General features: G+C 39.0%; 8 protein-coding genes, 1 long non-coding RNA gene and 1 other non-coding gene across 10 annotated transcripts in view; 5 read left to right on the top strand and 5 right to left on the bottom strand.

Moving 5' to 3' along the window:
* LOC145708712 (uncharacterized) overlaps positions 1-24,535 on the top strand; it is a 72,994-nt gene that overhangs the window by 31,622 nt on the left and 16,837 nt on the right. The gene's annotated exons all lie outside the window — the stretch shown is intronic.
* LOC145708927 (uncharacterized) lies at positions 71-1,093 on the bottom strand. The gene is made up of 4 exons (XR_014134867.1): positions 848-1,093; positions 674-789; positions 515-575; positions 71-145 (listed from the first exon to the last, which is right to left on the bottom strand). It is a non-coding gene; the product is annotated as an uncharacterized LOC145708927 (long non-coding RNA).
* Positions 2,618-4,599, top strand: LOC145708926 (uncharacterized). The gene is made up of 6 exons (XM_081786620.1): positions 2,618-2,860; positions 2,943-3,492; positions 3,661-3,731; positions 3,779-4,043; positions 4,153-4,220; positions 4,343-4,599. Exons 1-6 carry the CDS (start codon positions 2,618-2,620, stop codon positions 4,484-4,486), a joined length of 1,341 nt encoding a protein of 446 aa, XP_081642746.1. The 3' UTR covers positions 4,487-4,599.
* LOC145708925 (uncharacterized) lies at positions 4,637-5,820 on the bottom strand. Its single transcript, XM_081786619.1, has 4 exons — positions 5,566-5,820; positions 5,187-5,478; positions 4,978-5,096; positions 4,637-4,940 (listed from the first exon to the last, which is right to left on the bottom strand). Exons 1-4 carry the CDS (start codon positions 5,637-5,639, stop codon positions 4,637-4,639), a joined length of 789 nt encoding a protein of 262 aa, XP_081642745.1. The 5' UTR covers positions 5,640-5,820.
* Positions 7,753-8,774, bottom strand: LOC145708924 (uncharacterized). Its single transcript, XM_081786618.1, has 4 exons — positions 8,598-8,774; positions 8,374-8,542; positions 8,000-8,125; positions 7,753-7,922 (listed from the first exon to the last, which is right to left on the bottom strand). The coding sequence occupies exons 1-4, from the start codon at positions 8,772-8,774 to the stop codon at positions 7,780-7,782; spliced, it is 615 nt and encodes a 204-aa protein (XP_081642744.1). The 3' UTR covers positions 7,753-7,779.
* Positions 8,220-8,291, bottom strand: TRNAE-UUC (transfer RNA glutamic acid (anticodon UUC)). Its single transcript has one exon. It is a non-coding gene; the product is annotated as a tRNA-Glu (tRNA).
* Positions 8,938-11,112, bottom strand: LOC145708923 (uncharacterized). Its single transcript, XM_081786617.1, has 4 exons — positions 10,996-11,112; positions 10,540-10,620; positions 10,209-10,468; positions 8,938-9,281 (listed from the first exon to the last, which is right to left on the bottom strand). The coding sequence occupies exons 1-4, from the start codon at positions 11,019-11,021 to the stop codon at positions 8,938-8,940; spliced, it is 711 nt and encodes a 236-aa protein (XP_081642743.1). The 5' UTR covers positions 11,022-11,112.
* Positions 11,395-11,940, top strand: LOC145708922 (uncharacterized). Its single transcript, XM_081786616.1, has 2 exons — positions 11,395-11,581; positions 11,629-11,940. The coding sequence occupies exons 1-2, from the start codon at positions 11,456-11,458 to the stop codon at positions 11,938-11,940; spliced, it is 438 nt and encodes a 145-aa protein (XP_081642742.1). The 5' UTR covers positions 11,395-11,455.
* LOC145708699 (uncharacterized) lies at positions 12,989-13,652 on the top strand. Its single transcript, XM_081786394.1, has 2 exons — positions 12,989-13,242; positions 13,288-13,652. The coding sequence occupies exons 1-2, from the start codon at positions 13,071-13,073 to the stop codon at positions 13,557-13,559; spliced, it is 444 nt and encodes a 147-aa protein (XP_081642520.1). The 5' UTR covers positions 12,989-13,070; the 3' UTR covers positions 13,560-13,652.
* On the top strand, positions 15,296-16,131 carry LOC145709707 (polyunsaturated fatty acid 5-lipoxygenase-like). Its single transcript, XM_081787409.1, has 4 exons — positions 15,296-15,489; positions 15,577-15,649; positions 15,688-15,820; positions 15,999-16,131. Exons 1-4 carry the CDS (start codon positions 15,373-15,375, stop codon positions 16,090-16,092), a joined length of 417 nt encoding a protein of 138 aa, XP_081643535.1. The 5' UTR covers positions 15,296-15,372; the 3' UTR covers positions 16,093-16,131.

Below are 24,535 nucleotides of genomic sequence, written 5' to 3'. Positions count from 1 at the left end.
TAGAGGTTCTGTTTGTTCAACACAATCGCGTGATGGCTGTCTGCCATTATTAGCATTGACCTAAGAGCGACTAGAATTTCAAAATTGACCTCTCCTTCGTCCCGTAGCGAGCTCCAAGATCTTCGTGCATCGCCATGCCACGCTTATTGCGGATTACAATTTACTACTTTCAAGGTTCTTGGCGCATCGAAAACCAGCCACAATTTTAAACAATAAAAGTCAGTTGAGTTTTATCGCCATGAATTATTTCTATGTCATCAACTAGTCTTTGTGTTTTTTTACTTCCAATGAACTCATTAACATAATAAGATCAGCTATAAATTTTTCAGAAAAAAATTTAATAAGTTTTTCAGGGGAGTAATTTTGATGGCGATAGAAGTTTTGAAATTGGGAGTGGGAAGCAAATATTTAATAATCGATGCAAGAATTCGCAATTGAATTTGGCGCGGCGTCAGAAAATCAAAGTTTATGATGAACCATTTACTACAAATATTATTCTGGGAATCCGTTCCTTGTTCATTTCATTAAGAGTTTCTTGGTAAGTGAGCTTTTCTTTCCCCTGGATCAGAAAGTTGCTAAAATTCGATTGTTAAAAAAGCGTCTGACAAGTCTGATTGTTTCACATTCTTTTGTACATAAAAAACTTAAATCAAGCGTTTGAATATAAACTCACGTATTGGGCTGTTTTCGTGCCCAATCTTCCAGAAAATCCAGCATCGTGAGATTTTGACTTCGAGCCTTTCTCTCTAATAATTTCCGCCTGATCCCATATTGAATGAGAAATAAATCCTAAACCGTTTAACTTATTATCGCTTAGTCCCTTGACTTTCAGTCGTCAGAAGAGCACCTGTTTCAAAGCGGGTAAAAGCCAGCCCATACTTCCTCTTTAATCTCGGTCTTTTTGAGAAGTATTTTTTTCCATATGCAGGGACTATTGGGAAGGCAAACAAAATATTTGCGACCAAAGTTCAAATCACGATTTTCAGAACGGACACGCCTCAAGCTAGTGCTTGTTAACATTCTTTGCTAGCCAAACGTCTTCAAGAACACATTCAAGAATGCAGAATTTTCAATAAAAGCATGAAACGTAGAAATTAATTCTATCAAAGGAGGCTTGAATTGAGCACAATAATACTTGGAATGCTACAGGTTTTATGTCTTTTTTTTTCTTTCCGATGTGCCCTTTAAACACAGAAGGACAGTTGCTATCGTAGTCCATAGTTTTTGGCCAAGCTGGATAGAAAAAAATGAGAGTGTAGCGCTCTTCGGCCGATGGTGATAAAACTTTACCGTCAAAAGCAAGTCGAAAGCCGCATCGTTGTCCTTTAGTTAGAACAGGGAGAGATTTTAGCTAACGACTATGAAGATTCTTCAGGTAAGCAGTGACTTTTTAGGGGGTTTTGATCAGTATACTTTCTTTTATCGATAAGATGGGAATGTTTTTTATTGAAAATTATTGATGAAAGCCCTGGAAACTCCTTTTTATCTTCCAGTAAAAGGATTAAGAGGACTAAGAGAAGTGACGGAATGAGTCACTTTTTCAGTTCCCAATTTTTTTACATTTAGAAATTCAGTGCTCACTACTGTGCGTTTAAATTTACCACCTCTGCTCGAGACTGAAAGATCATTAACTTTTGCTGTGAATTCCGTTTCAATGAGTGTCTTTATTGTCTCCAAATAAAAAAAAAAACTTTTCAAAAGGCTGTCAGAAAGAAATCGATATGTAAACTTTTCAATCATTGTTTAGGGTTCCTATAGATACTTAATTTTTCCGAAAGTGAAAAATAGAGCTGATAAATCAAAAAGTCAGCCCGTTTTGGCTTTGAGAAGGTCACCTCATAAAAAACACAGCTCTACCGGTAATAAATATAGACTATAACGATCAAACGCTTTTTTAGTTCGACCGCCTTTAGCGTCGGTTAACATAAGTCTATGTAAGCTTCTAATAACCGACTTTCCGATTATTTTCGACTGATTGACAACTTCGTAGATACGATTTCGAATTTTAAAATCAAACACAAATAACCAGATACCCGGGTAAAGGGTATCGCTATTTATAAATTTCAAAAAATGACTGGAGAAATAAATACTTTTGTCACTCAAATCAAATGAATTGTTCGACCAGGTGCACTAGGACTTTGTGTCGTAGGCATGCGAAAAATGCTGAAAAATTTTCAGTCAGAAATAATCGAATTTCAGGGGCACTACAGGCTAGTTAATCAGATGACAAATAACTAGGAAATGTTTATTGTTCGCTGAAAGAAGGATTGCTTGTTAAATCCTCCAAATTCCATTTAAGTCTCGTAACTTTAACGACGTCACGAATTACCATAATTCCCGGCCATAAAGTCGCGACCTTGAGAACGCAATTCTTATATTTTTACTGCTTTTTCACGTTGAACGAATTTTGAAATTTATTCTCGTAATTTTAATGACCATTCGACATTGACCAACCTAAATTCATGATTTGCAGTAGTAACCATATACTTCTTCAGGGTCTGCTGGGAGGTTCTCTGGCGTATTCTTCATGTGAGGACAAATACTGCGGCGAACATGCGGTTTGCCGCGAGGACCGTTCCCGTGACTGGTTTTCATGTCTGAGACGACTTGTCAGTGTATGGAAGGTTACATGAGCATCGAGACACTTCCCACCGGCGCACTAACCTGCGTCGACATCAACGAATGCGACTTGAACATGTGTCACTCGACCCAAGACTGCGTCAACCTCGAAGGTGGTTATCAGTGCACATGCAAAGAAGGATTCGTCGAAAACAGAAATCTTCTCACTTTTGAATATGCCCCTTGCAAGTCTCTGCAGCCTCACACAGGCATAGAAATCCGAAGACGACGTCAGGAAAGGGTTAAAGATTGTTCTCAGCATATTTGGTTAATTATTTTACGTTGAACGTTAATCTGGAAGAATAATTTTCAACCGTAATTAGACGGATGGTGGATCAGGTGATGGTCCTGAAGTCGTCGAAGTCGTCGAAGTTGTAGTTACTGCTACTCTTGGAACGGATGTCGAGTGGAGCGAAGAGCTCAACGATAAGGAAAGTGACGAATTTAAAGATGCCGCGGCTGATGTCGAGGCTAACCTTGCCGCTATTTTAAATGACGAAGGAACAACCGTCGAATGCACTGGCTTTCAGCAAAGTAGCTCGCGGCGAAAGCGAAGAGCAGCAGGCGACACTGAAGCTATTGTTGATATTACTGTCCAGCAAGAACAAGAAGACACAGGAGATGGCGCACCGGCACCCGATCTTGCTGCGATTGAAGAACAGGTCAAAGATTCTGTCGTCGCGAGCATACAAGAAAGTGATTCATTCACCGTCGATGAGTCGTCAATCACGACAACTTCAAAAGAAACAACTGTTACTGTTTACGACGGCGAGTGTTCGAAAATCTTCGAAGAAAATCCTGAAGTTTTCGATGGACCTGGAACCTTCAAGCGAAAGGGACCCAACTGGGACAATTACTTCTCTTTCAACAAAAGTAAGATTTCGTTCAAAATATTTCGAAGATATTCTTTGGCAGTAATGACATTGACCTCGTTAACCTTTCCAATTTTGAAAGATAATTACGATACGCAGCTGCTAAATCAGTTTGAGCCAAATAGGATTGCTTGAGTAACCTTTTGGAAGTTAATATTTTTCGTTTAAGATTCTGACTCTGTTGGCTGGGCAATTCCTGAAGACACTAAGTTTCAGTACAACTGCAAACCTAAAAAATGGGTATGGAGCTCCGTAAAAAATCAAAAATAAATAGTGATTTATTTAAGAATCCATCACAGGACATTGCATTCATGTGCAACAGCGAGGACAAAATTGTACTCTGCGAGGATGAAGACTGCGAGAATCCAACTGATGAAGAACTGGACATTGAAAATGCTATGTGGAACTGTGGAGAAGAGGATGATGAGACCGAAGGAACGTGCAAGAATATTTTCGACTCATTTGATAATGTTTTCGAAGAGTCCAATCACTGGAAATGGTACATGGACGGATGGAACAAATGGTGGAAAGTCGAACTCGAAGATCTTCAACGTATGTCTTTGGCTCGATAGTCTAAAAATCATTTTGCGATCCTTAACTGCCAACGATGCGGAAAATAACTAGTCGTATTTTTTATTATTTCCATAACGTCATTTTATAGAGAGCTCTGGCTTCAAGGTCGGAACATACTTCTCCCATCGATGTAATAACGACCCCAACCTTAAATGGGTAAGTCTAAGATTAACGAGATTAAATGCTAGCTATTAAAATGTCGTCTGAGATCACCGGGATTTCTTGTAAGTAAGAAAATTACAAGCTGCGAATTCTTTCGCCCTGATTATTTTTTTCAGCGAAAGAAAGATATCTCCTTCAAATGCACACGCTTCGGAGATAAAGTCGGCTTCTACCAGTGTGAGGATCGAAAGTGCGATGAAGTCCTCAACAGAAGAATCAAACCAAAAGCTATGTCCTGGCGATTTACGTGCGAAGACTAAGACCCTTGCATTCCTAACATCATGTAACTATTGCTCTGTTTCTATCGATTCAAATCTCGGAAATGAGATAGAAGCTCTTTTTTTATGAATGAACTACAATAAATTTTGATCAAAATCCATTGACTCGTCTCTATTGATTGGTCGGAGAGGTTAAGCTAAAATTGTATTTAGAAACAAAAATAACAGCAGTGACGGAGTGAGTGTGAGAAAAGCTGCGGAGGATTGTTTGCCTCGTCGCGTGAAACCAGCTTCGCCAGACGACTCTGACGTAAAATCCTCGTCGTCGAAGATGTAATTGTCTGGAATGTAATCAGTGCTCGAGTCGTCAAAGACTGTGCTGTAGTCCAGAAGATCGGCCTTGAAACAAGTTTCTTCTTTGCAAATCTCGCCGTGGAACCAGTTGCCCGAATCTGGAAATTTGAGGGCGCAGCTGACGATGTCTTCGTTGAAAGTTCTAGGCAATGAAAAAAGGAGCCGGATCGAAAGATCACCTGAGCTCAGAAGAGCAGTTCCGGGATCGCCACTTGAAGAAAAATCTATCAGAGTCCCATTCGCTCCACTCGGCCCATTGCACCGATTTGTCAAAAGACAAAGGCTTTTTGCAGTTGATCTAAAGCTAAAATCAGACTCGAAAATGGCCGAATTGAAATGATTTCATAAATAATGAAGCGTTTCTCGTTTCTTTATTTCAGTTTCATACCACCACGTCATTCTGATGATCGCGACAATCTGAAGACTTGAAGTTCCCAAAGCAAGTGGAGAAGTCAGTCTCGTCATCGCAGAAGAGACTCTTCTCTTGAATCAATGGATACCCTTTGGTCCGTGGATCGGTGGTGTTCTTCCACGAGAATGATTCTAACTCGCTGTTGATGTTTAAGCAAACTGTGTTTGCAAATTTCTTCGTAATTGGCGATTTCTCGTTGGAACATACTGTCGCCCAAGTCGTTTTTCCATCTGGCCGGACAGTTTTGACGAATAGTCGCCCATAATATCTAAATATTTAATTGACGAAGTAGTGATTTTTGACAATGAATTTCCATTTAGATCGACATCACTTATCTGTCTTTGAATTTAGTTACCCTTTTTCAAGTCTGATGCGACTGTCAGCGCCCGCAATTGAGCTCAACAAACAGATGGAATATCCCACTTTCATTTTCCTTTCTTCTTTGACGTAAAACTCGACCTCTTGATTGTGTGCGTGTATTTGAGATTGAGAAATCCAAAAAAGAATATGCTTTTCGTCGACAACTTGTGGCGCTAAGCGAGATCGATATTTGTCAACGAGTCACAAGATTGTGCTTTCCAAGCTTCTCTCGTTGAAAGTGAAGATTTTCTTTTTCTCCTTGAAATGCTAATCAATATTAACTACTATTAATCTTTTGTCTAAAGAATTGGCTTTTATTAATATTTTCCATGAAAATTATTGTTTTCTAACCTTTTCTTTTATCGACAACTTCTTGTCTCTTAGAAGCGAGTTCAACTTTATATGATCGAGAAAAGAGATGAGAAGAACACGACTCTTAGTCGCCCGGGTGATTGATTTTACCTTTGAGGGCTTGAACACGATTAATTACCTTTGCTGATCACTTCCAATCGGCATTTAATCATTCCACAACGCGCGCCCAGAACAGCTCGTTTAATCTACTGTATCACTCTTCTGCTGTTGTATTCTCAATTCGACCAGGATTTTGGGGACTTGGGTGATAAATTATGACGGTAGATTGTGGCTTTGAAATCAAGGAAGAAGAGGTAAATCAGAGCAATTTCCAATATCGATTTTGATTGTACGTAAAAAGTGAATATATAACTCAAGCTGTGGGTCTTGTGACACCATGCTTGAACAGTCTTCCTTAGCGGGCCATATCCAGGATATAATATCCTCCTCTAATTATTTCCATTTTCTGTCAGATGAGGATATTTTTCAATATGTAACATGTGATATAGATATATATTATTTATATAATATATATTTCTTTAGCAGAAACAAAATTAAATCAGCCGCTCTCTCTCAAATTTGTACAGTTTTCTCATTTTTGCGTCCTTCTTGTGATTAAGATACTCAAACGACTTCGCTCGCCGCCTAAAACACTAAAAACCATTAAAAAATCTATTTGAAAATTTCTTACCTTTGTCGCACAACAAAGGAAAAACACCAATGCGATGATTACAGTTACTGCAAATGCTCTGGTGATGTAGCTGCTGAGAAAAAGCAGAGCAGGAGATCGTATCGAATCGTCTAGAACTTGGGCTTTTTCTTTGAGCTCTTGGCTGTTTGGCTTGATGACTCCGAATCTTCCGAAATTCAGAATTAATTTAGGCAAGAAATCTCAATTCTATTTCTTATTTTTGAATTTTCTTGGCATCTTTCTATTAATAACGCTGTTCTTTCTCTCTCCTCAGAGTTATCTTCAGCTCGCCTAGCAATAGCCACATTTTATGATAAATAATTGAGTTAACGTCAAAACATTAATAGTAAAGTTCCACACATTTCTGTATAAACAAGTAAGTTCACCGCTTTTGATCAATTTTTCAATAATTTATTCTGCCGAAAACGTTTTCGTTAAAAGTACAGTTAATTCGGTTTCAGATTTTGAATTATTTTTGTTGTTGGAAGTTAAAATGAAGGTAGTAGAGTTGAATGATTTTTTCCATTTCATTTTTTTCTTCGGTTGTTTAAGAATTGGTCGAATAGGTGACTCTAATTGAGGCCTTGTTGTTGTTGTCCGCTGGAAACAAGGTGTATTCAATCTGGGAGGATTGATCGTCAGATTCATCAGTTGCGGTTTCTGGAATCTTGTCTGAGGAATCATCGTTGCTACTTCGCTTTGTTCGTGAAAGAAATTCTCTGAGGCAGAGAACATTCTGCTTGAGCGATGAATTGCCCGGTGAGTTGAGTTCCAGAAGACACGGAGTCTCCGGCGCTGGGCCAGTTTTGCTCTTCAGGTAGAACGAGATTGACCGGCTCTCCGAAGAAATATACTCAAGCGGCATCTTTTTCGACCAGTCTGGGTTGTCGAAGGGCTTGGCAAGTTTGGCCTCTCCAGATTTGATTTTTGACCGAGTCGCAATTGGCATTTTTGTGTCATCAACCCCTGCGAATCATTTTTACAAGAAAAGCTTGCCAAAAGAGGGCGCTGTACCTGTTCGATTCCAGGCTGGAAGCGATCGCCTACTGTGCAAAGATAATCATCAGCGTTAGTAATAACTAGAAAAAACGAAAATCCTCGAGGTCTTATCAAATTGCTAAAAGAAAGAGAGGATAAAGTGCGCAATTTTATTTATTGAAAGAAAATCTACAGCTCCGAGCGTTCAAACTTGTCATTGCGGAACTGATTTGAGAGGCTCCAGTTGGCAAGCCAGTCTTGACTCTTCGATTGCGAATCTTCCTTGAACGAGCCTTGAGGTGGAGACACATTCAGCAGCTCTGCGATTTTCTGTGGCGAATGGTCAACAACAGCTTTTACAATAAATGGATTTTCCAAAAAAAGAAAACTAGAATTGTGAACCATTGCTTCGAGGTTGACGCGAAATCACCGAAGATGATGGTTTCTGTCGCGCAAAGTCCGCAGCGCTCATCTTCTTGACGGAGAATCACCGGACTTGGGAGGTTTTGATAGGCGTCTTTTCCGATTCGCGGCACTAGAATCAATTATTATTTCTTGGGTGGTAGTATAAGCATCGTTATTATATTTATAAAAAATGTTCTAGAATTCCGTTGAAGAGCGAAAAAGTCCTCCCACACCGGGAATCGAACCCGGGCCGTCGGAGTGAAAATCCGAAATCCTAACCCCTAGACCATGTGGGACTGAAAGCCTCCCTCAAATATTGATATATATTATAACATGTATTGAGACTATGATAAGGGTAATTTTTTATTTCTATCTTACTAAATCCGCCTCCAGTGTTTTCAGGCGAGCCGAGAGTGAAGGAAAGTCCGACTGAGACAAAGTCATCACCGATAACGGACACATAGGCTGATCGCAGGTTGTTGTCGTGTTTTGTTAGATGCGCGTCTTTGATTTTCACTTTTTCCTCGGTTTTGTCCTTTTTTGGGCTCTTTCTTTAATTTCTGAAAAGAGTCTTTCTTTGATAGTTAAAGAAAGAGATGAACCCAATTTTCCTCAAGCCAATTTTCAACGAGCGGTTTAGAGTAAGTCTGAACGAGCTCTGTGATTTCGTCGACGTAGTAAACAGTAGAGCTGACTTCGTAGTCTTCAACCTCCTCTCCGTTCGTTTCGTTGCCAGCTCTCATATCCTTGCTCCTCCCAAACTCGATCATTTCCATCATCCCATCCGACTTGAGCTTTTCAACGTATTCCACAAAGTTCTCATCGTCGTTTGCGTCTGGATCGACGTTCCCTTCTTCGTAGTTTTCTTTGATTGCTTTGAAGGTGTTTCGGTCTTTTTCGAGTTTGAAAATTCAATTTTTGAATCAAAAATTTTTCGCTTTTTCAAACTCTTCCTTCATCGGGCACATTTTCAATGAGATAATCAAAAAGTTCATCCAGCGAGTAGTGTTCAACCTTTTTGCCGCTGTAAGTCCACTCAGCTCTTTCGCCTTCCCACTCTTTGCGCGACTGGAGAATGATTTTCATCCCTTGCATCAGAACTGGATACGGCTGCTCGTTATTCTTGATCGTATTGTCTGGAGCTGGGTTGGTCTCGGGCAAGGGATGAATACCGTAAAAGTTCAGGTATTTTGGCGGTGCGTCGGAGCCCATTTTCGAGACGACTGCTACTCCCCCGCCGTACGAAGAAATTCGGTCCGGCGTTTTTCCCAGTAAGCAGAGACTACCTAAGAAAGAAAGGATAGAATTGAGTCGAAAATATTATAGCCTGAGATTCAGAATAAAAAATTAATCAGAACGAGAAATCGAAAATTGAAAAATGAAGCTTCGAAGTGGATCTATCATCGAATGCAAAACTCAGGTAAATTTGAGTAAATCTCGTACACTAATTTTACTGTGTTCTTAAAGCCGCGAATTTTGAAAAGAAGAAAATCGTTGGCGAAAAAAGGGACTGAAGAAGAGATTTCGAATGATTCTGGCTTGGAAAATCCCTCGGAAGAAAACCCTGTAAGTCCTGATTTTTTTTGAGTGACAGACTGTAGCTCATTTTCTAATCAGCAAAAGAAAAGCTGCAAATCAAGCGATGAAGGATACGAGGCTGATTTGGGGGATCTGGAAAGCTTCGCTTTATTTTCTAATTCTGCGAAAATTAACAAAGAAGAAAAGCCAGGTAATCCCTTCATTTTACGCTTTTAGTACGTTTTCAAGGATGCAGCTCTTCGGACGAAAGTAGCACGGCCGTTGATCAAGGAGCAAAAAGTAAGTGCTACTAGTTGTAGAAGACCTGTGTCAGGTTCTCAAATAGTATAAATCAAAATGTGCGTAGATGTTTTTATAAAAACAAAGCCGCGAGGCGGCTTGGCTAGAATTTAAAAAGATTGAAAGGGTAATATTTTGGTAGCCGCTTTGCGGCTTCATTTTTATAGAAGCCGCCACTAAGGAAACTGACTCATATTTCTTTACAGGCTGTCGAGCCCAGATTGTTCTTTTCTAATACTTATTCTATTTTAGAGTTGATCGAAATCTACACGGCGAAAAACAACTCGAGAATTCTATTCAGCGACTCCCAAAGCACTTCTGGATCATCTCAAAGTCAAAAAGAAGAACAGTAACTCTCCCATGCTTTTGATTTTCGATTCTGAAATAAAACTCACCCAAAACAGCCGAGCTGTGAGAATTCCTCGATTTTTTCATGAACTGCTCAACAACTTCGTCGCAAAAAGCATCGCTAGTTTTGATTGAATACTTGATCGGCACGGGGCCGTTTCCGACGGCAGCATCGATGATCAACGCCGCTGTCAGTAGAAGAGAGACCACCGTGAAATAGATGCAAATACGGGCGAACTCATCCAAGTTCAGAAACCAGCGCCAGCAGTAAGAGACGCGCGATGTATTGTAAGAATTATTTTTTCTTTTGAAGGCTTTTTTTTGAAACATGAAAATCTTTCTTGACTGGATTAGAAGAGAGTTAAGCCTGCTTTCCTTAATTCCTCTATGGTCGTGGCTCCTGTCATTTTGTTATATCCTGGTTGATTATTGCCTTCGCCGCTATTATTACTCGCTTCTCTGAAAACAATGACTTGGATATTTTTATCCCGCTCTGGGTCCAAAAAGCGGTCGTCTTCCATTATTTTTTACGATTTTCAAAAAGATGGTTTTTGTTGAAAAAAGGAAAAAATGGCCTTGCAGCTCTTTCCAAGCTTGGATATTCCCCGAGGAAATTAATTCTAATCACGGCTCAGGTCGATATATGTTATTGAATCCAGCAAAGTGGTTCAATCAATGTCAACTATTTTAATTGCAATTCTATTTTTTTAAGAAGGAGAAGAAGATTTAAATTTACATTTTTATTGTTCTTTTTGGCCGCTATGGGCAAATTAAAAGCATATAATAAATTTTGCCTTTTGAATTTTTATCCGATGGACTATTTTTCCAGTGTACCTGACAGAATCATCAAGTTGAGCCATTTTATTTCTCTATCTTTAAAAAAAGGAACCTGAATAAAACTTTCTCAAGCCAAGTATTTTTTTCGCGCAAGTGCCCTTGGGCGAAATTGCAACTACGACGACCGTTCCTTTGTTGGTCAGAATCCTGTGCTCGGCAACATTTTTAGAAAACCTGAGTCAGGGTCTGAAAGATCTTTTCGCCGCTTCCCAAATCAATTTTCGAATTCTGGAGATCATTCAGACCCTGAGTCAGGTTTTCTACACAGGTTGCCGAGCCCAGTCATAATCAGGGTTGTTTTATCTCTAGAATAAAACTACGGACTGTTGATTTGGTCAAAATCATAAATAGTAACTTTTCTTTTGTTACAAACAAAGGTCAGTTTTTCTGTTAGGGTTAGGATTAGGGTTTCGAAGGTTGATTTAGACATAGAATCAGCTCATAAATCGCCGAGAAAATGGAAAGCGAAGCTCTTGCCAGAAAACTCGTGCGCCGGGCGAAGGAAGCAATGGTTTTGGTTGAAAACCTCCAGTTTGATATCGAAAACAACGACAATGGTACCAAGCTTGAAATGCTCGAAAGTGTATGTTTCTTTTCGGGTTTTCTGCTTATCTTTAACCTAAAATTCAGCTTCTCTGTAATAATCTTCAAGCGCAAGCTTCGATAAGAAAACAGTTGGAAACATGCGACAAGGACAATTACGCAGCTATGGACATAAGTTTCGAGCACCCTGAGCCGGCAAACTACACCTCGATTGGGTCGATTCAGTTGGAGAAAGTTCTAGCGAAGAAGCCAAGTTTGTGTCTCCAAAGCGAAGAGGAAAGATCAGTGATGACTGAAATCACGCAAAACATCGCTGCCAGACTCGGCCATTTCGAAGACTTCCGACGAGACAAGGGATTTAAAAAAACAATTATTTTGAAAAGAGAATTTTTGAAATGAAACTAGAAAATTAATAACAAAGAAAAAGTTGAGAAAGCCCTGAAAAGTCTGAAAAAACAGAAGTCACTGGAACAGGCACATATTCCAAAATCACGAGCTTGGACCAAAGTACAAAAGAATCTCGTCACTAATTCATTATAATATTATTATATATTTCTTTCTGACAAGTACTTCTTTTTAGATAAACACAATGCAGTAAGTTTTCTGTCAACAAAAAATAAATCACCAGTAAAGAAAAAGAGCAATTTGCAACTTTTAGTATTACTTACAGGCTTGGCTCGGCAACCTGTGTAGAAAACCTGAGTCAGGGTCCTGAAAAAGCTACGATAAAGCTGCAATTTTCGCGAAGCCACTTTGCGGCTTCGTTTTCATAAAATCGCTACACTCATAATAACTCTTCCAGAATCCTGACTTTCTACACGGATTGCCGATCCCAGCTAACAGGTTTTGCTCATGATTCATGAATGATTACCGATTTTGACTATTCGGGTTCGCATCCCTTTTTGATAGAAAAAGCTTTTTCTGAAAAAGAGAAAAAGAAAAAGGATGAGAAAAGGACGATAGTCGAGGATGACTTTTCCTTTCATTTTTCCATTTTAAAAAATCAGTGTTGGAGTTTCTACTTTTTAGAATCGAGCCAATCAGAATTGAAAGCTGCGTATTTCCTCATTCCGGCAAAAGAGATGAAAAAGCAAGAGAATAACCTGCGTCAAAGCAAAGAACTTATAGAGCTTTCTGTCCATGTCAATGGCAAGTTAAAAGAATAATCAACGATTTCACCAATGTTTCCTGTTTAGATACAACCAAGTTGAATCTGAGGCTGCCTGCGGATGCGCTCGTTGAAGACGTCAAGAAGGAGATTTTCGAAAGAATTGGAGAAGATCCGATTCCGCCAGAGAATCAGAGATTAATCTATTTAGCCAAAGTGTTGAAGAATGAGCAACGGTTGAAGGAGGTCAAGAATATTCTTCAGAATCCAGGATCCGGTCTTATTTGGCCACCGAAGCCTGTTTTAACTTTCCGTTTTAATAAGACCGCTGAAAGTCTTCCATTTAAGTTTTTCCGATCCAGCAAATGCATCCACGACCCCTTCATCCGGGAATGCTCGGATTCAGCATGTGAGAAAGAAAATGGAGCTTTGCAACACTCTTATCGCCAATGGCTTGGAATGCATAAAATCGTCGAATTTGGACGCACCAGCCAGCAGCAGAAAAAGATTCTCAGAGAGTATGGAGACGGGTTCGGATGTCCAAGGAACGGAGCTGCCTGATTTGGCAGAAATTACAGAGTCTCTCGGGCACGGTAGGGTAAAAACGAATCTTTGCTTTCAAAAAAATCTCATTCTAGCGATGGTCAAGTGCTCCAGCGAATTGCATCTAATGGGGAACACATTAATTGAAAGCGAGACAACTTACGTGGATTCGGCGACTGGGGCACCTTTCGAGCGGCCAACGAACCTGGCTGACGACGGAAAAAACCTGTATCAAAACAACTTGGACGCGGCAAAGTACTTTAGCCCCTGCTTCAAAATCCTCTGTGATTTCCACGTCAATCTCACCCAGCCACCTTTCACCGGAGAGCGTCTTTCTACTGTCCAACTACGACGCGAAGAACTTTGATGTCAAATTATTTGACTCAAATAGAGCACACGAAACACTGTCATTTCTATCCTTCTGTCGCTGCATCACTAAAAATATCCAAAAACCAATAAACCAAACAGGATGAAAAACGTGAAGAACGAACTTCGATGTTTATTGTCTATGAAAGTTAATGGCAATAATAACGTACCCCACCCCCTAGCTCGCTCACATTTTGTGAACATTTTTCCCTTGCTCGCTTTGTTAAATTTTATCGAAGTCCCCTTGCTCGCTCTCATTCTTGTTTCAGCGCGCTTCATAAGTCGCCATCCTTCTTATTACCTCGCGCGCCCTTGTTCGCTCCTCCTCACCCATTTATCCCTTGTTCGCCGCGAGACCGCCAAAGCCTAGCTCGGTTTAGGTCGCTCTTACAGCTCTTACTGTACTTTCGACTCAAGCTTTTCATAGGGAACTATATTTTTCATTTTCATGAATATTTTGACAGTAACTAAACTTCATTTCCTCTTTTTAAAGCGTCCAGTTAAATTTTTTTATCTTGTATCATTGCTGAATTATGCCGTACACTTGATTGCGTGACTTCATATGTACATTTATACTCAAAATAGTCGGATCTTTAAGTTGAGACTGTTTTTTTTAACAAACGCCGCGGAAATCTCCCCAAACTTATCTATTTTATTTCACTTTAGCGTTCTATGTACTGTGGATTGAGCGGCTAGTGTACCCCTGCAGTTTTCAAAAATTACAGTGGATTTCTGAAATTTCTTTGAACAGTATTTTTCCCTTATACAAAATGACGACGTGAGAATTTCATTTTCTTGTATCAAAAACAAATAATCTCACCTGACTCGAAGGATATGAATTTTAACCTTACCACGCCAGGGTACATCTCCTCAGACACAGAGGTCGAAAATGTAAATTACATTTAAATATTTATTATAAATATATTTCTGTATCAATATGTGATTTTATGTCATATTAATATCAATTCATAACTCCTTTGAAGGGCCGATGCACCACCTGAGGTGTTTTTGGCGGGTAAGGATAACATGACGATTTGGCGGGGTAAGGTTAAAGGTGAAAAATAGGGGTACACTAACCGCTTAATCCACTGAAACCTAGATTTATCGGTCAATTCTTTCGAGAAATCTCAATAAATGAATTTTGAGGAAGAAGACATGAGATTTTCATGTCTCAAATTTTCAATCCAAGTATTTCGAGTACTTATGTTTACTCGAAATGGAGTGTCCAAATTTTCTTCTTATGAAGAAGATATATAAATTTGACAAAATGGATGTGAAGGAGCATAAAAAGATAAGTTTGCTTGGAAAAAATCATGAAAATCAAAGTTAAAAAGCCTTTTAAAAGTGAAAACGAAAATGAGCTACGCGTTATAAAGCGTTCTCGCGGGGCTTCAAGAGCGAACAAGGGATAAATGACGGAGAAAGGCGGGCGAGCAAAGGTGCGCCGTCGAAACCAAGAAGAGCGAACAAGGGGGCGTAGTATGCAAAAGAAGGAAAGCGACCAACGGAATATGGTAACAAAAAGCGAGCGACCAAGGGGGGTCTTGTTGGAGTTTAACTAAGCGAGTAAGGGAAAAATGTTCACAAAATGTGAGCGAGCTAGGGGGTGGGGTACGTTATTTAAAGCCATGGAATTCCGGTGGATAAGGACTTTCATGGTGTTTCACTGGCGTAATAGGTCAAAGTAGACATTTTGATCCTAGCTGGCCTTTAGCTTGGCAGGCGCGTTGTTCTTTCTTGGCGAAGGGTTAGAGAGAAAGAGACAAGAGGACGACTGAAGCTACGGGATTTCACTCTGTTTTTGAAGGAGCAAAATGAGCGACGATGAGAAAAAGCAGAAAATTGAGCGAGAGACCAAAAAGTACACAATTAGGATTCGCACAGCTGATCAGCGATTTGCCGGCACAGACGATCGAATCATGTTCCAGATCGTAAGAATCACACTTATGCACTAGAAATATATCTTCGCTTATCTTTTTTACAGGAGTAGTCTTCCTTGATCTCAGTAATAAATTCAGGTGGGATCGGTTGGAAAGACGATCTTTATGGACCTGAATAATTCGATGCACAATGATTTCGAACGCGGAAAAGGTATGAAAACAGTTCTTTCTTTTCTTAATTTTGCGCAGTCGACGATTTTCAAATGAGGGCCGCGTGCGTTGGCGACCTGGAGTCTGTCAACATCCAGAAACTGCACCAGATCGTCGCGGATAAATGGATAGTTGCAAGAATCATCATCAAGTGTGGACCCTCCATCTGGTGGTAAGCAAGTTCATTTCAAGTGTTTCCATGTCGATTTTTTAAGCGAATTTATCATTTTGTAAGAGCCTCTCACTGAGAGGACAATTTCAGAATAGAAGTTTAAGCCTAACTATTCCAAAGATAATATTTTTGATTTGATTTGAAATTTCTTCGGCGATTCGTTGTGATCCCTTTTTAGCACGCCTAACAGTTTGACTGTGGTCAAGGACGAGATGGTCAACCTGCCATTGTCGCGAATGTGCCCAGACTCCTTTGAAAACGAAAGCAAATGAGCAGACTAGACTTACACTTCAATGCCTTACAAATCGATCCAATAAATGCTCTTCGTATAACATGAACTTTCTGCAAGCAAACAGTTTTGTTTCGCTCGGAGATTTTACCGTGGCAGATTTGGGAGCTCACGTTGCATATGTAATTATAACACTTATTGTTACAATAATTAGGCCAGGAGAATTCATCCTGAAGCTTTTGCCAACCACACTATTGTTTTTAGCCGCAACATCAAAATGATTGAAGAAAAGGATTAAACATGCGTGTCACTTATAGCGTATAGGATAAACGGCATTTGTTATGATAATTTGTGGTTTATGAATTCCGCAGAACTTGTTAAAAGTTCAATTTCAAATGATGCCTAGTTGGTATATTAGATTCTATTCCAAGTCCTTTGTTAACTAGATTTTAATCGATCGAGTTTTTGTTAGTGTTGACATGTCAACGCGATTTTGGCAAAGTACAAACTTAGATTGTTGCTAACCACGTCTAGAAGCAGTCACGTGATAACGGATTGGAGGACGGAAATGTCTGCCAGCAAAAAAATCGAATTGGCTTTGACAAAGGTTTCTCACGGTGCTCTTTCGATCGATCGATCATTTTTTCAGATGTTCATCGTATGCAATCAGATAATTCAATAATAAATTCAGCCCGTTTAATAATAGATACGCTTGAAATGATAAAACAGAGCGTGCAGAATGGCACAGATCCGCGATCAGAAAATGGTCCTCCTCAAGAGCGTAAGGAGGGGACTTACCTTTCTCTTTTTTGTGAACGCGTTCAGGCCAGAGTTCTCCCCTTTCCGGCGACTTTTTAGCAGATTTTGACTCATAAAGGCAGGTAGACTTTGTTCTGCAGTAGAATTTTAGGTCCTCTAGAATTGCCGAAAGAAGTGAACAAATTTAGAAAGAATGATTTTCGAGAACTCTGATAAAGTATTAGCAACTCCCTCAAACTGAATTCAAGGGTAAGAAAGCGAAAAGACTTAATGAACAAAATAAAAGCTTAATTTGAATTGGAGCTTATTGAGGGACTGAAGCAAGAACTGAGGTACCTTCTGAACTCGATTGCTTTCCACAAACCTGGCCCCGTTGAAGACCACGACTATTTGCAAAGGGCTTTCGTACTTTAGAGAATCCAAGAACAAATTGGCAAGTTCAATTGAGCCCGTCATTTGAGACTGATAAAGGCACACTCGATTCGGAGCAAGAATCAAAATTGACAAGTAAGACGTGTTTTTGAAAGCGCGTAAAAATAGTCTTTTCTTAGTCTTTCAACGCTTAAAAAGATGAACATGTGGTTTAGCGCGATTTCTTGATTTTGCATGTTTTTTTAATATCCAAAAAGCACTCTTAATGACTTTCTTGCCAGCAAAACCCGTGGCATTTTTAATACAGAAGCATAAAGGTAAGATAGCACATAACTTATGTGCTCATGTGACATAACCGTTGCGTCGAAGAATCATCGAAGAATAATATCACGTGTAGATAATTTAGTTCGCTCAAAGAGTATTTACTCATTACTGCGATGATAATGGACATCCAGGATCTAAAGACCGTGAAGTTCCTAACAACTTTCAGCAAATCCTTTTGCTTCTATAGCCTGTAGACTTTAGGGTATGAGTTAGCGTTAGAGTCATTTCCAAACCTTTAGACACATTTCTAATAATAAGCCAAAACTTCTCCGGTTCGGGAATAAGACGAAAGCCCTTAAAAAGTACGGCTCGTACTTTTGAAAGAAGAAAAACCCTCCCGATTTATATTTATTCATTCTCGACTTTTCGACTTCAACTGTTCTACTTTTTATTTACTGGCTTGATTCTTTAGTTCATTACTGTCTCGCAAAATAAATCACTTTTCTCATGTGACGAAGGGGTTGTTTCCCCGGCGAAGGTACAGCTTGTCTGAGCCGGACGGGCCGATCTGGTGCACGACGCCATCTGCTTCGCAAGAGACAGGACCTGCTTTCAAGTAGACAAACTCATCTGGCAAATTAACGTTACCTGAGATCGTTGATTTGGCGTTTTCCCTTTTTCGAATTTGGCGATCGCGGGATTTTGCACGTATTTTGCGAATTTGTTCTTGGAAAAGGTGCAAACACGAAACGTTGTCACCTAGTTTGTGTTGCGCGGAGCAATTAACAATCGAGTTAGGACACCACTTCGCGCACGAATTAATGATTACAATTTGTTATGGCTTTTCTTTTTCTAGCTTACGCACGCAATATTGAAAATTTCCGCTAAGTTTTCTATTTTTAGCCAGATAGACCTCTTTCTTTGTTTAAACAAACATAAAAACGAATGAGCGCTTGATAATTAAAAAAGGCCAGAACAACAGCGAAAGCTTCCGGAGTTCTAGCTACCTTTTCGTAAATAAAAAATAATAGTCGACAGCCGTATTTTATTTTGATTTTTTTGAAAACGGCATTCAACTGCTGAAAAATTTCCTTGGTCCTTTTTTCGTTTACCCACGCTTTTCTTCTTCTTTATTTTTGATTACTTTAATTCGCTTGATAAAAAAGATTGAACCGCAGTTGAGTTTGAAAATACGCGGAGAGCGGTTGTTGATAGATTAATCAAATTGTTGCACCTTTGCTGGAATATTCCAACGGCTGGAATTCGAGTTTCGTATTTGTGCATTCTTCTCTTCCGGAGCCATTTTTTTTTGTTAATTTAAAAATTAATGCCTGCTTCGAAAGAGAGGAAATGCTTTGATCTATTATTAACTGGAGCGTTTTTACGAAAACAAAAGTGGCTCGCATCTGCGCTTTTCAATTCTAATTAATAATTTAACTTAAAGACTTTCTATAAAACAAAGGTGGTACTTCTCAAACTGCCATTTTCCAAAATTATTGTTGACGCTTTTTTGAGAAATAAAAAGACTAGAATCCAGGTCTACGGTTTGCGATATTTTTCGTGTTAGTGAATAAAATTAAAAACGTGGGATATTTCAAACCCGTATGGAAATATTTCCTTTTTATTTTATTGTGAAAGAATGACAAGGGTATAAAAAATGAAGGAATCGGCGCTAGAAATCGACGGAGCGCAAACTCATCGCCAGATTGCTGATTTCGTTGCTTCGGAACTCCCGCAGTCCTTTGGGCCAGAATGAAGGCGAGCTACAGCAATTATTGAAAATTCTCAAGTGAGTTAGGGTTAACCGTTGACCCAAGCGTGGATCAACAAATATTCAAGGGCGGTTATAACTTCATCTCAGATATTTACAATTAAACCTTTGAGACGCTACCTGTATCTGTTTGTGAAGGGTTCATCTCCCGTCTGTGACATTTGAATGATTTTGTCGTCTAGGAGCTTGTTGAGCCGCTGGCGCACGAAGCTGTTGACGATAGTGTGCTGCTCGGGAGTTAAACTGACCAATGCGTCCGACGAGTGCACCCGATGACGAAGAAATAGCTTCGAGAAACTGTTCAACCTTTTTTGGCTTCTTACAAAAAGCAAATTAATAATCCGACCATTATCTGCTCTGCACGACGTATTTACCTAGCTACAAACGCAGTCTCAGTTCGATAGAAACATATTTTTGGTATACTCAAAAACAGCACAAAACGGGTCTTACTTGCTCAGAGATGGTCATTGATTAGGATTAGGGAGCAGTGCTAATTTGAATACAAGTTATTAAGAGTTTAGGCCGCGATCTTCACTTTAACTTTTGTTTAATTTCAATTCAAATTCTCTAACTCGGTTTTACTTTGAGTAGTTAATAGATAGCAATTTCAAGGAAAACTGACCTAAATACGTATTTAAGACGTAATTTCAAAAATGATTACGGAACTCACGTTCGTAAAGGCGGAAAAGGATGTTTTACGGAATCGATTTCAAAATCCGCTTCAGGATCCAAGGATGACGCCGAGAAAGGGACCCACAAAAAGAGGCGCGTTTCCTTCCGTTACTTTAGGGGGTGGCTAAAACTTTGGCTCAGAAGAGTGGGAGGGTTGTTAAAGTTTGCGTTCTTGCCGAAACTTGCAAGTTTTGCAAGCCTCATAATTTTTAAGAATTAGCTCGCTCAATAACCAATCCAAAAATTAAGAATTATTTTTGAAGGATACTTTTCTCCCTTTTATTGAATCTGATTAATCGACCGATTAATTATTTTTAACCAGAAATTAATTTTCAAGAAAGTACCCGTGTCTACAACTACTCACTGACAACACGGAGCTATTAAAACATGTTTTGGGTGAAAACAAGAGCAAACGACGACCGCTATTTTGAAGGTAAAATAATCACAAGCGCTATTAACCTCATTTGCTGATCAGGGATTTTTTTTATTTCTTCGGTACTTTTTCGCATGAAATTCAAAAACGAAGAGAATGAAGTTATTAATTTCTGGATGGAGGCACTCAATCGTTAAATTGAAAAAATGCTTAATTGGACACAGGTTCCAAGTGACAACGAAAAAATCAGTTGACAACGGCACTTTCGAATTTTTGAATTTTAACAAGTTCGTATCTGCCCTACTTATATCCGTTTTCGAGCGGCCACGACACTTTTTTTTACAACTGTGCTTATGCATTTTAAAATTACAAGCCTGGCTTGATTTTTGCGCGGCAACGTCGAATTTTGAGATTGAAATAAGCGCTATAGTGAGCATTTGCTGAACAACTCTCATCAACTAACGTCTTTCGCGGAAATTGGCGTACGTTCCTTCTCTTTTTCGTGAAATGAAGGAAAAAGGGTTAAGTGGATATTTTAAAGCTGCGATAATGAAAGTTTAATCGAACTAAAGCATTCAACATGTTGGAGCGCGTCTTTGACAAACCTTTGACAAGTTCTATGACTAGAAACACACATAAAGAAACAGAACTTGCTCAAAACAAGGAAAACAAAAGGACGCAAAGGATCCAAACTTTACTTTAACAGCTTCAACTAATTATCATGTTCGAATTCAAAGTCCAAACTAGTATTATACGTGGCTCTTGATATCATTGCATCGGAGTCTTCATTCTTCTAAAAATCAATTAAAAAATCCTCTGATAGATGAAACTTACGTGTTTGATCTCCTGCACCCCATAATTTAAGGACCCCCCGTCAGCTTTTTTCCGAAAAATCAAATTTCGGAATTTTAAAATTTTGACCCGGAAATGGATTCTACGGGTCAAAAAACGATTTTTTGGGGGTCTATCTCGACTCCTTCACCCCAAAAATCGCATTTGAAAATTGGGTATTTCGCCAAAAATTTCGACGAATTCGCCCTAATTTTGGCAAAAATATTGATTTTTCTTGGTCAAAAATTTCTCTCATCGAGTTTATGAAGCAAGTTTAACCTGATGACGCATTAAGAACCAAAAATATGGTCTTTTTCAAAATTTCCATTTTCGGACGAAAAAGCTGACGGGGGGTCCTTAAGGGTTAAAATTTTTACAGCAAAAGTCATGGCCACGTTTGTATCATCAATTGATTTCTTCGAACATACCCTTAAACCGGTAAATTACACGGCCAGAATTATCAATAAAGATCTCGTTTTTAATGATGATAAACACTTTCATGTAACATGCTGGAATTCTTGGTTTCCAACGTCTGCGTTTCTTGTTTTATAATTTATGCGGCTTTATTTGATCAAATACAACAAAAAACGTGGTTCCATCGTTTCATCAGATAAGATCAGAGTGGTTAAAAATAGAATTCCCTTGACAAGCCGAAAGTCGGTGTAACAGCTCCTCCAAAAATTTGGCACATTTTCCGTGAAATAGCGCAATTAATTTTTTCCCGTAGACTTTGAAATTTTACTTTTTGAACTTCCCTCGATCAGTTAGAAAAAGTGAGTTGAGGTTTATTATTGCTTAGCAATGAAAATTTTAAGCAATGTCGGAATATAAATCAACATTGATTATTCCGTAATTACGAGCAATTAATTACCTTGTTTTCAAACAACATTATTCTACTATACTCTGCTATAAATATTATGACATAGTGGCCGTTGTCCCTTACACGTTGCCAGCTACTTTCAAGCTTTTCTCATGACCGCAGCAGAAACAGATGCGAAGCATAAATGTTTTTCCGCAAAAAAGTTAGTCTCAGGGCAATACTTATTTTTACGGCAGTATTGATCAATAAATACGAGCTTTTAATAAAAGATAGCTAGAGTAAAAGGAGAAGAGCTCAAAAAGTAAATATTGAGGCCAACATTGGATTCGGCAACCTGTGTAACAAACCTGAGTCAGGGTCTGAAAGAGGTGAACTGAAAAGCCGTGAAGCAGCTTTTTTAAAAACGAAGCCAGAGTTTTATCTAGATTAAAATTGTAATATTAGCGGCTTCGTTTTTAAAAAAGCCGCTGCGCGGCTTTTCATTTCCGCTCTTTCTGACCCTGACTCAGATTTTCTTCACATGCTGATACCGTGATTTGAACGGTTTCGCTGGAGTTTGAAGGGAAATTATTTCTGTTTAGCGCTCGAAAACGGTTGATCGCCATTTTAAATACATCGCAGCAAAAAAAGCATAGAGTTGCTAGTTTGGCAGATGCTCTTCATGTTTGCTTATTTCGCGCGGACGATTTGCTGATCGCTTGTTTTCTGGCACGTTGCTGGTTGAACCTAAATGTCGATAGGCAAACGTGCTTTCAATTTTTTTAGTAGACCGTGGCGAATAATCGGACAACAACTTTCGGCTTATGCGTTTTGAAAGAAAAATGGCGGTTATTCGCTTCTAACTGTCAGCTGACTCGCTTCTTTCGTGATCGCTCCAAATAACGCTGACATCGTTTTTTTTATGATTTTTGTTAAAAAATTATCTTTCAGAATCGCATTTTTTAATCAAAACATTTAACTTTAGACGTGATAAACGAGAATGGTATCTTCCTCGTCGATAGCCAGTGCGTTTCTTTTTGCTGTCGATAAGATTGTTGACCTCGTTGTGGAAGATTTAGTACACGTGATCTGATCTTGATAAACGCAACTAAGTAACAGTCGTGGACTTTTTGGGCAAAACAGAAAGTTGGTTTCTTTTTTCTTTCTTTTTATGTTGAAAGGCAAAACAGAATCTACTCCTTTTACTGAGAATTCAGAAAACAATAATGTTGCGGTTAAACAATTAGGCTGACGGATCGCAGTTGCTACAAACCGTTATTTTTTCAAAAATAAAAGTTTTATAGTCAAAAACAAATTGATTCCTCCTCCTTCCTGCGCCAATTCGGAGAAGTTCAAAGCTTGATTTTACGAATTAGATACAACAAGTTTCGCACGAACTAATTAAAGAAACGAACTTAGATATTATGTGAAAAACATGTTTTTGCGGCCACTGGAATGAGGGGAGAAAGATCGTACTTCAATTTAAAATTGTTGAAAGCAAGCGTGGAGGTATAAATTCGATGAAATCTTTGAGCAAATTGCAGCAACAGATGATCTACTGGTCACGATTCTTGAAAGCCCGTGTTTCGCAAACGGCGAAATTGCGCCAAGGAGTACCGCAAATGACGAGGATTGGAGAAAATTAGAAATCGCCAATGTCGGCCCTTTTTTCAGACATTTGTCAGAATAGAAAGTGTATTTTCGTTCTTGAATTTTGCGCTGAATCTTAATTAGTGACCTTCAAATTAATTCTGTTGGCAGCAAAAGCAAACTCGTTCCGATTCTTTGATCAACAAGGGCACTGAATCAGATTAAATCCGGATTTCAACAAAAAATGTCGACAAAGGTCTCAACCCCACGATTTTTTCTTAATTTTGTCTCGAAACAAAATCTGTTCTGAGTAGAACTCTTGTTTGTCGATTGTTAATAATCTAGTAGCAACAAGTATCGTGGATTCGAAGGAATAAAAGATTTTGTTAATTAAGGATGAATTTGTTCTCGAAATTGGATTTTCAGCAATAAATTAACAAATTGTTAATGTGCTATTTATTGTGCCCACCGTTATAAAACGTGGCTCCAGTGTATTCCAATGCTTTGTTTGCGCTACCATCAGGGATAATTGGTTTAATATCATATTAATATTACTTAAAGCCTGGTTATCGTCAACACCTTTATTTGGCAGACTATTTGGCACTGGCTTATTGTTATAAATCTTCGCTGAAGGGGGAAGATTTTGGTCGTTGTTGGAAAGATCATTTAGGTTTAGGGTTTGGGACAAAATGAGGACAGTGAAAAGCCGCTTGTCAACCCTAACCTTAACCCTTATCCTAACCCTTTTTACTCGAACTAGCTAGAACCGTATTTAATCCTTTTTTTGATAATATCAAAAAAAAAACGCCTGATTCATAAAAGCCGTAGATAGCAATAACACATATGGATGGAAGTGGAAAAAATGAAACTCTGTTGGCACATTCGTTTTTGTTTACCGCGATGGTGTTGTTTTCCCATGAAAGGAATGGAGCAGATGAGTATCTAACCGTTGGGCAGTTGGAAGACAATAAATTGCGGTGGCCACGTCGAGGCCAAAAATTTCAAGAGAAATTTTATCGCCCATTCTTAAACGGAAATGACAGAACAAGAAGAAC

The sequence above is a fragment of the Oikopleura dioica genome, chromosome XSR (genome assembly GCF_907165135.1).
Source record: "Oikopleura dioica chromosome XSR, OKI2018_I68_1.0, whole genome shotgun sequence".
Taxonomy (NCBI): Eukaryota; Metazoa; Chordata; class Appendicularia; order Copelata; family Oikopleuridae; genus Oikopleura; species Oikopleura dioica.
This window is presented reverse-complemented; position numbering and strand designations above follow the sequence as displayed.